Raw genomic sequence first — 14,570 nt, forward strand, 5'->3', positions numbered from 1 at the left:
TGTGGCCTGTGTGCTTTTATGTTGCTGCTCTTTCAAAAAGCAAAGCTTGTATGCACAACAGTCTCAGGGTTAGCTTCACAGACCTGAGTCAAAACCCACCCAAGTAACAAGGTGAATATTCGACTGATTGCTTAAGATGTTGCTACAGCTTTTATATACAGCTGCAGACTATTAAAGTCTGCTTTAACCAGATGTCAGTGATGTTGCTCATCTGGCACACAATTCACAGGTGAGTGTAAAGAAAGTGATGTTATTGTCATCGTTGGTTTGCTGTAGCTGAGGCAGCTTGCAAAAGTCGTATCCAGCACTAATTTCATTCGACTAAAAATAGAGGAGGAGTGAGTCTTGAGAAAGTAAAGCCATTTTTCTCTTGGACTCAGTTTGTGTGAAAACTTGTTATGAGATCACTGTGTGCAAGTCCAGTTACATTCTGACCAATACTGTCAGAGCAATAACAAACGCCTCATCGTGGCAGCACATCAGTCAATTTGCCGGATGAGTTAAACATGTGACATAAGCCTCGATCCAGCAGACGTGTGGTCTAAAACTAAAAACAGGCAGTAGTCAGTGTTTGTAACAGTTTATTGAAACTTTTGCCCCACGGCAATGATTTCATATCTGATGCCTTCAACAGTCAAACTGCTGGTGTTACAGTTTTAATTACATACTTGACAAATCAGTGATCACAAATAAATAAGTTTGTCTCACCTCGACTCTGCATGCACAAAGCTATTTTAACAAAAGTAATTATCTGGAAAATAACCTACTATACTGAACATGATCCACTCAGACAACTGCAGATAGTGTAACATGGAAAACAAGGACTTCTGTCAGTTTAGCTGAATGAGCCCAAATAATACAACCACAGCACTAAAATACCGTATTAAGTTTCCTTATAGGACACAGAAGAATCATGTGGAAAAGAGTTCAGGGTTGTATCTTCTTTTAAAGCATAACAGAAAACCACAAACACTGACCCAATAAACCACACCAGCTGCAACCCTCCCAATAAATACCCCCAACATTCTCAAGCTAGCATGTAAAACAAGTGCAATACAACAATTTACAGACAGCAAATCAAACCTTTTTTCCATCACGTTACTTTAACCAATACCCTGTTAGAAATGCCCTAATAAATAAACAAAAGAAACACGAGAAGTGCTTAGAAGACAGCAGCTTAACAAAAAGCAAAGCTTTTAATTTCACATCAGCTGTGCTTTTCTTTCAAAGTAACAGACTCCACAAAAACAGGGGAGAGAAACTCTACGCACAGATAAACTGTAACAGGAGAAACTAAAGTTCACCGTAATTAAACCAGACAAAGGAAAAACTTCAAAGCAGCAAAGCAAACTAAACTTTTGCTGATACCTGTAAGGACAACCTCACATAAGAGCTTTAATACATTGTCCTCCGACCCCGATGGCATTGAACCCTGCAGACCGCTTGTTTTGCTGAGACCTCTGCTAATACAAACAATACAACATGGCTTTTAAGTCTTATTCTTAAAGCATCACAAAAATTATACGTGTCCTGATAAACGCATCAGGTGATCTTTAGCTCATCAGACAAACATGACACCTTTGCAAGCTTTGTCCACCAGAGAGCGCTGACAGCTGTGCAGTACCATCTTGTTCATCATTTAAAGAGAAAACATGAATGTATGTTTAAATTGTTGATTTCTCTGCACCTGCAAGTTTTTCATGTCGAATATAAATATAAAACATAAAAAACATACAGCTTGCATTTGTTGAAACCTGGTCCTGGTAGATAACAGTTAACATTTAAGATGAATGGGGAAAACCAAGAGCTGCTGCACTTTAAAGTACTGATCATAACAAAGCCATTGTTCCATGTGGATTATATGGCACTAAAACTTTGTTCTATTATTCTTTAAGCTTTGTTTGTAAATAACTGAAGGGTTTGATGTAATTACTGCCACACGCTCACACATTCGGTTACGTCTCTTGCGCACTTTCATTTACATTTGATCTACAAGCTACGAAATGTCGTCATGTCCTTTGGCTCTTTGCTCGGGACGCACCAGTCGTCTGCCTCGTGGATGGTGTTGTAGTGTTTCCAGGCTGACTTGTTGTACACCGGGAGCCTCTCGATGGACTCTGTGGATAGTGCCTAAAACGTGATTGAAGGGGAAAGAAAAAAAAAAAAAAAAGATACTTTAGGAATGTGCTCTTCTCTCTAAAAGAGGCACTAATGCTGCTTCTGTGAAACTGGGTTACCCGTATGTAGATCACAGCATCGATTCCGTAACCCTCCATAGAATACAACTTGAGGTCTCCTTGAAAGTAGCGAGCGTACAGTCGTGAGATGGGCAGGCCATACCCATAACCAGCCTAAAGAGAAATGAAGCAGAGTTCATCCAGATAAAGTCTGAAACAACAGAGCAGCTCCATGACAAAGACAGCATTCACTGGAACAAAGTGACTGGCTGTGGATTTTCTCTGGAACATAGGGTAAAATTGCAGCAGTGCTTTTTGTTTTGATAGGTGGGACGTGTGAAAGCCCTGCAAAAGCCAAGTATGTGTGTCGAAAAGGAACTCTAGAACTTCAGGGCGTATACGGGATAGCTGGATACCTACCCCAGCTGTGGAGACGCTGGTACAGCTGTTTCCATTTTCAAACACTCACTGATTGATTTCTCTTTGACACTGATTCAGTCACTAGTGATGATAAATTAGGAGTATTCACCAGAGGAGCAGCACGAGATCCGTCGATGCTGGGTCTCGGAGCAGTCGAGTACGTGTAGGTGAACAGCCTGTCGATTTTACGCAGTGGCACACCACCTCCACGGTCGCTCACCTCACAAAGCAAACAGCATGAATAAACACAAGCTCCTCCGAAACGTACACAAAAACCTGAAGGAGTTTTCAATGCCAAGTTTGCTGCTTTAACCTTTACTGTACAGGAGTTTATCTGCACATTTACCTTGACTGTGAGATCTTCAGTTCCCAGAGCAACCTGTGTATGGATAGAAGGGTACTCCATGGCATCTCCGTATAACTCCATGGTGGCCCTCATGGCGTTCTGTGACAAGTGTTTATCCAAATGTTTAACATTGGAAAAGAGATATTTTGAAATATAAAATGCTGACATATATGAAGACAGGCTTTTAAAAAGCACCTTATAAAGTTCAAACACCATGTGATACAGATGAGATGGAACATAGACCATGGTGACAGGTTTCCCCTTCTCTTTGGCTATCAGGACAAACAGATGATTGGAAAACATTTGATTACGTTACAATTCATTCATTAACCAGTTCAAAGAGCGGCATCATTGAAACTGTTTGTGTTGTTTCTTCTAACTACATAAATTACCATTGAATTCCTCCAGGACCAGCTCAGGAGAGTTCATGTAATACCGATCACAAAGGTTTCTTGCATTTTCGTAGGCATCTACAAGGAAGTGGTTTGTTTTTGTTACATGGCGCTTGCAAACTGGAAGAACAGCATAGATTAACACTTTTCTCCGGCATGTTTCTATAAATATAAGAAAGTCTCACCTCTGATAACCTCGCTGACCCGACAGTGTGGATCAATACTGCCAATCTGTTTGGGGTGTGCAGGATTCACCTTCCCTCCAAAGAGCAGAGCTACAGAAAAAAAAACACACAACATGAACATTGTGAAGTCTTAATACTTACTGATATTTGTCTCTGTAAGTTCAGGGTTTCATGTGAGACCTTTTGATTAGAGCTAAAACAAAACTGATGAGCAGTACCATCCTGAGGGGACCTGAGCCGTAACGAGTTCTTCCAGTGTCGCCATATGCAGGAAATTCTAATAAAAACTTTGGTTGAAATTCCATCCACTCATTGTTTATCTGGGTTCAGGTCACAGAGTCCACCCTAAGCAGATATGCCCAGACCTCCCTCTACCCATCCACCTCCTCCAATTTATCCAGGGGGACATTGAGGTGCTCCTAAGCCAGAAGAGAGCCATAAACTCTCCAGCGTGTGCTAGGTCTCTTCCAGGGCCTTCTGCTGGTAGGATATACCTGAAACACCTCATGCATTGATTAGGTATCCTGGTCAGATGCCTGAACCACTTGAACTGGCTCCTTTAGATGTGGAAAAGTGGAAACTCTACTCTGAGCCCCTTCTGAATGACTCACAATATTTAGCGATGTCCAAAATAAGCCATATTTTATTTATTTATCTACAATGTTTTTATAGCGTAGCTTTACGCAAGTGAGCTTGTTTTGGTCTTTGCTGTCTGTAAATAAAACACAAGTCATTTAGTTTTCGTGCAACTGCCAGAAAATGACACTGGGTGGGGTCTGTTGATTCCTGGTTTACTGTAGCAGGAGTTTTAAAACGACACAGACAGCCTGAAACCTCAGATATCTTCTCAGCACAGAAGTCTGGCTCCTGAACCCAAGGGCTTTCATTTCCAAACAAGTACAGCTCAGCAATCACATTACAAAAAATACAACATGTGCTCACTGTGCTGGTTGAGCAGCATCCTGATGGAAATCCTGCTCATGTAGAAGCGATCCAGAAAATACTGAACATTCTGGCTGACGATGGGATCTGTGCCGTACGCCTCCTTGTACTCCACAACGCCCTGAGCCATGGTGGGAATGACATCATTGTGGCGATTTCTGATATTTATCACAGCATCTGTGAAACTAATTGAAGACATAAAAGTTAAGGCAATGCGTGAAAAGAATCTGCAGGAATAGATGAGCTGTTGCAGTGGTTAAAAGAGGAAACCTACTCATATGTGACTTTCTCGTCGTCTGCATTTTTGTCTTTGAACTCGAGAATCTCCTGAAGACTCTGCATGTACCTACATGGGGGAAAAATTATCTTTTTGTATTTCACAGACTGGCAAGAGTTAAATACTGTTAATTCGTTAAAATTAAGTGGAAAAAAAGGAGAACCTGCATACCAGCTCTGGACCAATCGGACTGATGGCGTCCTCAATAAGTTGTCTGGCAGCAAGTTAATTTCCTTCATGATGTTGGCCAGCCTCACAGGTAACTCCTGTCTGAGGAAGTTGAAGGATGTTTTCACACATGCATTTTCTGAACCTGAGAGAGAAACAAAAGGCACATTTTTTAATAATTTTGCTTGAAAAATGGGAAACAGGTGGAGCAAGCTACTGAACATGTGCAAAGATACATATAAATACAAATATACAAGGCAAAAAATGTACTGGGATACTGGAATACTTGGGACTGTCGGCCATTTGGTTTTGGAACTGAAGAAGCCTCTCCGATGTGAGGTGAAACGTCTTCAAGACACTTATAGAAGTCCAGTCACTTTCTTTCCCAGCTCCTTAAACTACCATGAACAGGATGACTGAGAACCTACAAAGACATCTGCTGCAGATAGTTTTTAGGCCTGGCACTTCTTTTTTGCGCCCTACTTGTCCAGTTTCCAGTTTAAACAAATGCAAGGATTACTATGAACACTAATAAAGTCTGGTCCTTAGAAGCATTACTCAAATAAATCAACACTTTTGCACAATCCTGTAAATGTAACATGATAAAAGTTTTTCCATGTCACCCACTTCTAGTTAGCATCAAGGCTGGATTACATATCAGATGCAAAACTACCCCCAAACCATTCAGGCTCCATAACCTCTTATAACTGTAAACCTTCCATAGTTTCAGCAAACTGGACCATTTTCAGTATGAAATAGAGAAAATCAACCAATCAATCAAGGGCCTAACATTCACTCTTACATTCAAGTCTTCAAGCTTGACTTACACAGACAGGGCATATATCCCATTAGTCATGTGTTAAGAGATACTTTAAAATCCCTTCCTGTTTAATACGAGGAAGTGTAATAAGGGGAGGCTAGATGATTTTAAGAGTATCATTCGTCTTGTGAAATACATCCTTGTGGTATCAACTACCTTTACATCACAGAAGGAAAAGCCTGTGTTAGGACCGTTTGTGTGGCAGTTATCCTCGGTTTAACTTTACATTAGTTTGTTTTTTCTATTTCCATATAGTTTCCTGGATGTGTATGAATCATACACGTTGTATGATGATTCTCCTTATTTTAGGGCAGAGTATCGTTAACGATGTAGTAAAGCATTATGTTAGTAAATATCTACTAGTCTTGCAGCTTCTTACCAAAATCCAGAAACTGCTTCATTGATAGAGGGGATGGTGAGAATTTGGAATAGTAGTCGATGTCCTTCCCTATGGACACGCTGCTCCTCAGAAACCTTAAAATCCTCATGCTGGCACGTTTTGTATTGCTTCACTTCCAGCTGTGACTGCTGCTTAATAAATAAATAAACAAGCGGTACTCTTTTTTTAGGTTTAATTGCAATTAGCATCCACAGCAACAGAGCCTAGCGAGGGCTGCAGCTTGGTTTGCTAATCTGTGTTGACACAAGCTTGTTAGCTAACCTTAACAGCCTGCCAACACACAAGTAATTAATGATTTGTTTTTTCGTAATTTGGTGCAGTTTCAGCCTCCATTCTCAGAGCTTCGGCACTGTTTTCCTAAATCGCCTTTTACTTCAGACGTAGAAAAGACGTAGAAAATTGTCACCGTGGAAAGGAGAGTGTGCGGCCAGTAAATTCAAAGACGTCACAGCGACATCAAGATAAGCTACCTCTTCAAGCAAACTTTATTGAGCAAAATTTGGTGTAACGTTATAGCTAAACGTCACACAGCCAAACTGTTAACGTTGAAAAACAATCGAGGAGTTTTTCAGAAGTTCCCGTGAAGTTTGTGAACTGGCTTCTTGTGGTTTTGAAGCAATTTTTTGAGTTAAACTAACATAGGCGTGTGCAACAAAATAGAACAATATTCGTTTTGCTCTAGAAAACCGTTCTAATAACGCGCCTTCTTGTTACTTAGAATTATTTGTACCTTAACTTTATAGAATAATGTTCATTTTATGTAACTTTCGATTTTGGTGGGAAGCAGCTCGCACTGCGTACAAACGTAAAACCTCTTGTTGTTAATTTGGTCTTTGATAACGTGAGCGTCCTAATCTCCGACGTATGTCTGCTAGGTGACAAGCCAAACCAATCAAAGTTTGAGTTGTCTGAAATTATAATTCTAATTGGTCGTTAGACCTGCCAATATTACTAAGAAAGGCGGGTTGTACTCCGCTAGACAAAATACAGGGCAAATAAACAGCTTGTTTTTCAGGCCAACTGCCGTCATTTCCTTTAGTTGACTACTGAACTGCCTACTTGAAAAAGTGTCGAGGCAGCTGGCCACGTTTTTAAGAAGGATATGTTGCCAGTTTTCTATCGTTGTTACGACTAAAGTGACATTAAGAAGGGTGTAGTCAACTTTATTAGACGCCAACGTCTAGAAAGCCGTCGTAAAAGAGAAGCCGATTCTTCGGTAAGTTCCCCCTGGTCTGTGTGTTTGTGACCCGCCAAAAGCTAAATGATTCAGCGAGGAAGTAACCATTTTGTGCGTTCGTCGATTTTAATAATGTTATTTTTTTATCTTTAAGGAGAAAATGAGCGGCGCTTTCACCTTTGGGCAGCCCTCTTCGGGCTTTACTTTCGGAACGCAGAAAACCACAGCCCCGGCCCCGGCCCCTACCACCGGCTTTGGACTGACAACGTCCACTCCTGCAGCCACCGGAGGGGGCTTCACTTTCGGCTCATCCATCCAGACCCAGAGCACTACCAACCCCACCGGTGGTTTCAGCTTTGGCACCCCAGCAAAGTCCACAGCAGCCGGCGGGGGTTTCTCTTTTGGGGCACCCACCACAACCTTTGGAATGAATGCAGCTCCTCCAACCACAACAGCAGCTTCAGGGTTGACTTTGGGCTCCACGGCGACTCAAGCAGCAGGGTCGGGGTTCACTCTGGGTGGAGTTTTGTCTGCGCAGACCACCGCTACTGCACCTGCAGGAGGGGGCTTCACCTTTGGAGCTGCATCTCAGGCTCAAACCCAGCCTGTAGCAACAGCCGCACCAGCAGCCTCCACAGCACCAAGTGGCCTCTCATTTGGAGGGTTCAGCTTCGGAGCTACCAAGGTCCAGGTGACATCAGCGGCAGCCTCCACCACCACAACCAACACCAGCACCACAGGTGGAGGCTTCAGCTTCGGCACCAGTGCTCCCTCCAGCCTTGCCCAGCCAACCTCCACCGCCGCCGCTGCTGCTGCTGCCGCCGCTGCCGCAACAGGACAGGGTGGAGGGTTTACCTTTGGGATTAAACCGTCATCAACCCCAGCTCCTCCTGCATCCACCCAGGCCCCACCATCTTTCGGGCCTTCTCTCTTCGCTCAGCCTGTCACAACAGCTGCTGCCACAGCTGCAGGTCCAGGCTTCGCTTTCAATGCCGTTTCAGCTTCAGCAGCAAGCACATCCACAGCAACAACCACGGCTACTGGTGGAGGTTTGACTTTTATGATCAAACCTCTGGTTCCAGCAACCACCACATCTGCCCCCCCCTCTACCGCTACAGCTGCAGCCTCCACGACAGGTACTATTACAGGCTTCTTGCTGGGAGCCAAAACTTCATCGATCACAAGCACCACGACAGCTGCTTCAGCCACAACCACTGCCAGCACCACCAGCACAGCTCCTCCAGTGATGACCTATGCCCAGCTAGAGGGGCTCATTAACAAGTGGAGTCTTGAGCTGGAGGACCAGGAGAGACATTTCTTACAGCAGGCAACTCAGGTGAATGCCTGGGACCGCATGCTGGTGGAGAACGGAGAGAAGATCACATCCCTCCACAAGGAGATGGAGAAAGTGAAGCTGGATCAGAGGAGGCTGAACCAGGAGCTGGATTTCATCCTGTCCCAACAGAAGGAGCTGGAAGATTTGCTCTGCCCCCTCGAGGAGTCGGTAAAAGAGCAAAGTGGAACCATCTACATGCAGAACGCCGACGAGGAGCGTGAAAGAACATACAAGCTCGCTGAGAACGTGGACGCACAGCTGAAGAGGATGTCGCAGGACCTGAAGGAGATCATCGAGCACCTGAACACGTCCAGCGGCCCGGCTGACACCAGTGATCCGGTAAGATGACGCCTCCGGTTTTTGATAATCGATAAGATTAACAAAGATTTACTCACGTAATTCATGTCTAATTTCCTTTTTTTCATCATCAGCTGCAGCAGATCTGTAAGATCCTCAACGCCCACATGGATTCACTTCAGTGGATCGATCAGAACTCTGTTCTGCTGCAGAGAAAGGTCGAGGAAGTGTCCAAACTTTGCGACACCCAACGAAAGGAGCAGGAGAAAACCTTCCGGTTAACATTCGACTGATCTGCAGTAAATACTTTTACTTGTGTGCTTACATTTTTACTCTGTAATCAGAGGTGTCATCAGGGCTTTAGATGGTGTAGATCCAACCTTCATTACTGTTATTTTGAGTTTTCTTGGTTGCATAAAGATTGATATTTTCAGTGCATTTGCCTTTAGTGTAGTGAAAAGGATCCTCTCTTTCTATGTCAATTGTTATGTTTGTTCTAAAAAGTCTGATTAAATAAACCTTTGGAATGGAAGTCTTTTTTTTGTTTTGTTTTTTAATTATCAAATCAAATCAAATCACTTTTATTGTCACATCACATGTGCAGGTACATTGGTACAGCACATGTGAGTGAAATTCTTGTGTGCGAGCTTCACAAGCAACAGAGTTGTGCAAAATACAATAATGTAAACAAGCAAAATACAAGAATGGCTACATCTGAAACTAATAAATATATGTACAATATATAATAGTATATGCATTTCTGGATGTGTATACTAAATATTTTTCTACGTGTGTGTGTGTGTGTACACATATTTTACAAATTAAATAGAGTAAACAATAAATAAAATATATAAAAAATATACAGAGTTGAGACATGTGCAAAACAGTGGGCATTAAATACAAAATTATTTTCTGTGTCAGAGGGAGTGCTTTGTTCACATATCCGGTGCCCCTGTAATAGCTGAATTACAGCTAAGCATATATATTTTGATAAGAGAGGTGTGGATGGAATTGATTTGTTCTATTTACAGATTTAAGTTTGTGCAGTAAACAAAAAAACAAACTGTTGATGGACAAATAAGGCAAACATGAACTTCTACCATGCCACCTTCTGGTGCAAACAAGCCATATCTCTTATTACTAAAGATAACTGTTTTTCAAAGGTTGTCAACATGGCACGTTGAACAGGCCACATAATACTTGGACTGAAATGGATGCAGGATTTGTTGCTTTTTATTTTGTTAGACTGGCAGCTGAAACTTTTTGCATCAGTAATCATTTCCTGCAGGAACCATTTGGTGATACTCAAAGCGCTTCCATCACAAGGATCAGGGTCTAAATTAAGTTTCTGGGACTTCATTAAAGTGCTATTTCCCGATTTTGGCACTTGTTGGTAAGTCGGCTGGCTTAGCCTCTAGCGCAGGGTGTCAAACTCATTTTGGTTCATGGGCCAAATACAGCTTAAACTGGCATGTACAGTGGGGCAAAAAAGTATTTAGTCAGCCACCGATTGTGCAAGTTCCCCCACTTAAAACGATGACAGAGGTCAGTAATTTGCACCAGAGGTACACTTCAACTGTGAGAGACAGAATGTGAAAAAAAAAAAAAAAAAAAAAAAAAAAAAATCCATGAATCCACATGGTAGGATTTGTAAAGAATTTATTCGTAAATCAGGGTGGAAAATAAGTATTTGGTCAATAACAAAAATACAACTCAAGACTTTGTAACATAACCTTTGTTGGCAATAACAGAGGTCAAACGTTTACTATAGGTCTTTACCAGGTTTGCACACACAGTAGCTGGTATTTTGGCCCATTCCTCCATGCAGATCTTCTCGAGAGCAGTGATGTTTTGGGGCTGTCGCCGAGCAACACGGACTTTCAACTCCCGCCACAGATTTTCTATGGGGTTGAGGTCTGGAGACTGGCTAGGCCACTCCAGGACTTTCAAATGCTTCTTACGGAGCCACTCCTTTGTTGCCCGGGCGGTGTGTTTTGGATCATTGTCATGTTGGAAGACCCAATCCTCTGCTGTATCATTCATGTGCTCTCTGGCAAACTTCAGACGGGCCTGGACATGCACTGGCTTCAGCAGCGGAACACGTCTGGCACTGCGGGATTTGATTCCCTGGTGTTGTAGTGTGTTACTGATGGTGACCTTTGTTACTTTGGTCCCAGCTCTCTGCAGGTCATTCACCAGGTCCCCCCGTGTGGTTCTGGGATCTGCTCACCGGTCTCATGATCATTTTGACCCCACGGGATGAGATCTTGCGTGGAGCCCCAGATCGAGGGAGATTATCAGTGGTCTTGTATGTCTTCCATTTTCTGATGATTGCTCCCACAGTTGATTTTTTCACACCAAGCTGCTTGCCTATTGTAGATTCACTCTTCCCAGTCTGGTGCAGGTCTACAATACTTTTCCTGGTGTCCTTCGAAAGCTCTTTGGTCTTGGCCATGGCGGAGTTTGGAGTCTGACTGTTTGAGGCTGTGGACAGGTGTCTTTTATTCAGATGATGAGTTCAAACAGGTGCCATTCATACAGGTAACGAGTGGGGGACAGAAAAGCTTCTTACAGAAGATGTTACAGGTCTGTGAGAGCCAGAGATTTTCCTTGTTTGAGGTGACCAAATACTTATTTTCCACCCTGATTTACGAATAAATTCTTTACAAATCCTACCATGTGGATTCATGGATTTTTTTTTTCACATTCTGTCTCTCACAGTTGAAGTGTACCTCTGGTGCAAATTACTGACCTCTGTCATCATTTTAAGTGGGGGAACTTGCACAATCGGTGGCTGACTAAATACTTTTTTGCCCCACTGTAGGCCAATCCAGTAGCACCACTATATAACTTTAATTTACTTTATACTTTATTTTCCCTGAAGAAGAAACTTGTTCTGGATCCCAAACAAGAAAAAAAGTTTTTTATAACTATAATAAAAACTTTCAAGAAATTATTACTAGCTGAAAAGTAAACAATTACTGTAAATCTTAGTTTTAGCATCGGTTATTACAATATTACAACTGATGAGACTTTGATGATTATCGAGACTCTGAATGCCTTCAAGACTGAAAGTCAACTGCTTTCAAAGATTTCTGTTTTTAAGGTATTACCTGTACTGATTTTCCTAAATCTTGTCTCTGACATATGCAAATTAAAAACACCCAAACTAATAAAAACTAAAGACTTTTAAACAATGACAGCTAAACTGAAGCAAGGAAACCCACCGTGGAATCAAACCAAAATGAAACTGAATTTTAAAAACAAAAAAAACCAATTAAATTTATTTTTAAAAAGCAAGTTAAAAAAAAAGCTTTCTATCAATTTCTACTCCTGTGTAGTGAAGCTGGGCTCACCACAATAAGAGCCCCAAAACACATTTCATTGAAAATCTGGAGTAACTAGTGATTTCACTGGACTTTTTACACTTTGCAAAGCCATACATTTCTGATGATGATCATAGCCAAGCTAAGATTTCAGTTTTCATTTGCTGGTTATTTTTTAAAAATGCAGACAAATTGTGCTGGAAGCCTCTTAACTCTTCAGTTTACAGCTTTTATTAAGAGGAAGTGATTCTGCCAGTAGAGTCCAAGTTTTAGTGCCATAAATAGTTGTTTGTTATGTTTTATGTAATTACTCATTTACATTCTGCCTGACTGGGCTGGAAGAGTCGGGCAGAATGGGTCTGGAAGTAATAAATAAATAAAAAATGCAAATGAAGAAAATATAATACAAATCAAAACTCATGTATGCAAAATAATATTTAATAAAAAAAATTTTAATGGCTAGAAACTCGATTTTCAAAAATGAGAGTTTTCTAACAACTGCTTCATGGTTCAGACTTTAAAGGGTAAAATTTATATTTATCAGCCATTAAAAATGCTCATACGGATAGATCAGCAGATAACTAATACTGGCTGCTAAATCAGTCGGGCTCTTATCGTCAGCAAAGAGTTTTCAGATCTTGTGCTGAACAATAATTTATAATACCATTATTTATAGAACACTTTTTAAAACATACTAAGTTCTTCATGTTGTGATATCTCCAAACACAGTACATATAAATGCATGTTCTAACATAAAAGCAGTGGCAGTGGTAGTTTTGCAGGTTTTACTACGTTTAGTAGTAAAAACCTGCAAAACCTGCAAATGAATTAATCGTTAATTGTTCAGTAACAGGTTTAAAACTTTGCTTTTTGCTAAATCATACAGGTAGGGTTGGATCGGGTGACCCTGAATTCTCTCTTAGTTATCCTCCATTAGGTGTAGGCTCCTGTGGGATTCCCATAATGCATTGAGTATTTCTTTTTCAGACACCTTTCTTACTCACCATGTGTTTATACACCTCCATTGAATCACTACTTATTATTAATCTGCGGTTCTCTTCCACAGCATGTCTTTATCCCGTCTTCCTTCCATCACCCCAACCACCCCTGGCCGCCCCTCCCTGAGCCTGGTTCTGCTGTTAAAGGGGAGTTTTTCCTTCCCACTGTCACCAAAGCGCTTGCTCACATGGCATCATATGATTGTTGGGGTTTTCCCCGTTGTATTAGTGTGGGGTCTACTTTACAGTATAAAGCGCCTTGAGGTGATTGTTGTTGTAATTTGGCAGTGTATAAATAAGATTGAATTGAATCAGATACTTCATGTGTTTGGATTTCTGACTATCTGAAAACTCGCTATTAGAAAGGAGTTTGTTACAGCTGAATGTGAAATAACTTTATAAAGATAACTGACTTCAGTCCTGCTTTCATGTCAGATATGTTCATGACAAGAAAATTCAACAGGAAAAGATTTTCTTTAAGCATTTTTATTTTACTTGGCAAAAACTTTTTTTTAAGGCATTTTGAATTAAAGCGTTTCACTTGATTTTCACCGTCTTCGCTTTGAATTCCCCACAGAGACCAAAAAGTGAGGCTCGTAGTACAGTAGATGGAGTTCATATGTGAGAACCAAGGTGAGCTAATGTGAGCAGAGAGGAAAAATGGAGCTGCTCTCACATTAGACTCGCACAGTTATTTTCAAATATCTATTGTTTGTGACAAGACAATGTACCTAAATGTCATTTCAAAGAAGAAAAAACAGAAAATTTACATACTTACCATTCACAGAAAAAAAACCTCATTTACATTCATATTACAGTGACTGGCTGTACCTTCTGTAACAGCATCTTTACAGGTCTACCTAAAAAATCAGTCAGACAACTACAGCTCATTCAGAACTCTGCTGCTCGAGTCCTCACTAAGACCAAAAAAGTGGACCACATCAGTCCAGCTCTGAGGTCCTTACACTGGCTGCCTGTCCGTCAGAGGATAGACTTTAAAGTTCTGATGCTGGCCTATAAAGCTGTGAATGGTTTAGGACCAAAATACATCAATGACCTCCTGACCCAGTATGAACCCTCCAGATCTCCAGATCCCTCAGGTCATCTTTTATCAGTTCCCAGAGTCAGAACCAGACACGGAGAAGCTGCATTCAGCTTTTATGCTCCTTATATCTGGAACAAACTCCCAGAAAGCCTCAGATCAGCTGAAACACTCAGTTTATTTAAATCCAGGTTGAAGACTCACCTGTTCTCAGCTGCATTTGAATAAAGCACCAAATCCACACTTTAAGCTTAAATTTCAAAACTT

The 14,570-nt window shown here is 41.4% G+C and overlaps 2 protein-coding genes across 2 annotated transcripts; one reads left to right on the forward strand and one right to left on the reverse strand.

Moving 5' to 3' along the window:
- Positions 1-564: 564 nt before the first annotated feature.
- On the reverse strand, positions 565-6,561 carry pdk1 (pyruvate dehydrogenase kinase, isozyme 1). The gene is made up of 11 exons (XM_004557733.5): positions 6,107-6,561; positions 4,911-5,052; positions 4,737-4,808; positions 4,463-4,647; positions 3,521-3,610; positions 3,336-3,413; positions 3,139-3,215; positions 2,944-3,042; positions 2,707-2,817; positions 2,238-2,351; positions 565-2,130 (listed from the first exon to the last, which is right to left on the reverse strand). Exons 1-11 carry the CDS (start codon positions 6,213-6,215, stop codon positions 1,990-1,992), a joined length of 1,218 nt encoding a protein of 405 aa, XP_004557790.1. The 5' UTR covers positions 6,216-6,561; the 3' UTR covers positions 565-1,989.
- A 406-nt stretch (positions 6,562-6,967) lies between these two features.
- On the forward strand, positions 6,968-9,469 carry nup62l (nucleoporin 62 like). The gene is made up of 3 exons (XM_004557732.4): positions 6,968-7,343; positions 7,459-8,979; positions 9,072-9,469. Exons 2-3 carry the CDS (start codon positions 7,465-7,467, stop codon positions 9,228-9,230), a joined length of 1,674 nt encoding a protein of 557 aa, XP_004557789.1. The 5' UTR covers positions 6,968-7,343; positions 7,459-7,464; the 3' UTR covers positions 9,231-9,469.
- Positions 9,470-14,570: the final 5,101 nt, after the last annotated feature.

This window comes from Maylandia zebra, linkage group LG16 (genome assembly GCF_041146795.1).
Source record: "Maylandia zebra isolate NMK-2024a linkage group LG16, Mzebra_GT3a, whole genome shotgun sequence".
Classification (NCBI taxonomy): domain Eukaryota; kingdom Metazoa; phylum Chordata; class Actinopteri; order Cichliformes; family Cichlidae; genus Maylandia; species Maylandia zebra.

Coding starts and splice junctions, on each gene's coding strand:
- pdk1 (XM_004557733.5), bottom strand. CDS start 6,215: ATGAGGATTTTAAGGTTTCTGAGGAGCAGCGTGTCCATAGGGAAGGAC. Junction 5,053..6,106: donor GAAGCAGTTTCTGGATTTTG/GTAAGAAGCTGC, acceptor TTTCTCTCTCAG/GTTCAGAAAATGCATGTGTG. Junction 3,043..3,138: donor TGGTGTTTGAACTTTATAAG/GTGCTTTTTAAA, acceptor CACTTGTCACAG/AACGCCATGAGGGCCACCAT.
- nup62l (XM_004557732.4), top strand. CDS start 7,465: ATGAGCGGCGCTTTCACCTTTGGGCAGCCCTCTTCGGGCTTTACTTTC. Junction 8,980..9,071: donor CGGCTGACACCAGTGATCCG/GTAAGATGACGC, acceptor TTTCATCATCAG/CTGCAGCAGATCTGTAAGAT.